This window comes from Antrostomus carolinensis, unplaced genomic scaffold, assembly GCF_000700745.2.
Source record: "Antrostomus carolinensis isolate BGI_N321 unplaced genomic scaffold, ASM70074v2 scaffold34951, whole genome shotgun sequence".
Lineage (NCBI taxonomy): Eukaryota > Metazoa > Chordata > Aves > Caprimulgiformes > Caprimulgidae > Antrostomus > Antrostomus carolinensis.
In genome coordinates, this window is record NW_010294084.1 from 1 (window position 1) to 1,068 (window position 1,068).

At 62.4% G+C, this 1,068-nt stretch overlaps 1 protein-coding gene across 1 annotated transcript; it reads left to right on the forward strand.

The window, feature by feature from the left end:
- Window positions 1-84: 84 nt before the first annotated feature.
- On the forward strand, window positions 85-983 carry TOMM40L (translocase of outer mitochondrial membrane 40 like; the record flags this gene model as incomplete). The annotated part of the gene is made up of 5 exons (XM_010177524.1): window positions 85-190; window positions 273-395; window positions 518-594; window positions 673-775; window positions 844-983. Coding segments are annotated over 5 exons (549 nt in total), but the record flags the coding sequence as incomplete, so codon positions are not given.
- Window positions 984-1,068: the final 85 nt, after the last annotated feature.

A 1,068-nucleotide genomic window follows, 5' to 3' on the forward strand; every position in this document is an offset into this window, starting at 1 on the left:
GGGGGTACCGGGGTGTCTCCATCACCCTGAGGTGGTGACAGGGATGGTGGCAGGACCCTCCCCGTGGTCACTGTCCCTTTGCAGACACACCAGGCCAAGTTTGTGACGTGGCAATTCGACGGTGAGTACCGGGGGGACGACTGCACCGCCACCCTCACGCTGGGCAACCCCGACCTCCTCGGCGAGTCTGGTGAGTGGGGTGTCCCCATGTCCCCCACCCCGGCTGATGGGTCCCTGGTGGCTGAGAGCTGATGGCCTTGCTGTCCCCACAGTCATCCTGGTGGCCCATTTTCTCCAGAGTGTCACCTCCCGCCTGGTCCTGGGTGGGGAGATGGTTTATCACCGGCGGCCGGGGGAGGAAGGAGCCATCCTCACCTTGGCGGGGAAATACACGGGTACGTGGGTGCCACATGTTTGAAGGTGACACAGGCACGACCCTGGGGGTCCCACCTGCTGTGTCACCCCCTGAGGGGACACCCCAGCTTCCCTCTCCCCCCACTCTGCTTCTCTCTTCCAGCTCTGAAGTGGGTGGCGACGCTCAACCTGGGGTACGGTGGTGCCCACGCCAGTTACTACCACCGAGCCAACGAGCAGGTGAGTGTCCCCTTCATCTCCTTGTCCCCAACGTGTGTCCCTGTCCCTCTTTGGTGACTTCATTTTCTGTCCCCTCAGGTGCAGGTTGGGGTGGAGCTGGAGGCCAACACCCGCTTGCAAGACACCACCTTTGCCTTTGGCTACCAGCTCAACTTGCCACAGGCCAAAATGGTCTTCAGAGGTGAGCAAGGAGCCATCACAGCCACTTTTGGAACACTCACCTTTTGTGTGTCCCCCCCCAATTCTCAGGGCTCCTGGACAGTAACTGGAGTGTTGGGGGGGTACTGGAGAAGAAGTTGCCCCCCCTGCCCGTCACCCTGGCTCTGGGCGCTTTCCTCAACCACTGGAAGAACCGTTTCCACTGCGGTTTCAGCGTCATCGTGGGCTGAGGGACCGTGAGGACGGGTAGCACGTGCCACACCGTCCTGCTCAGGGAGCCACCGTGCCGTGGGGGGGCACCGGCTGCACCCCAAC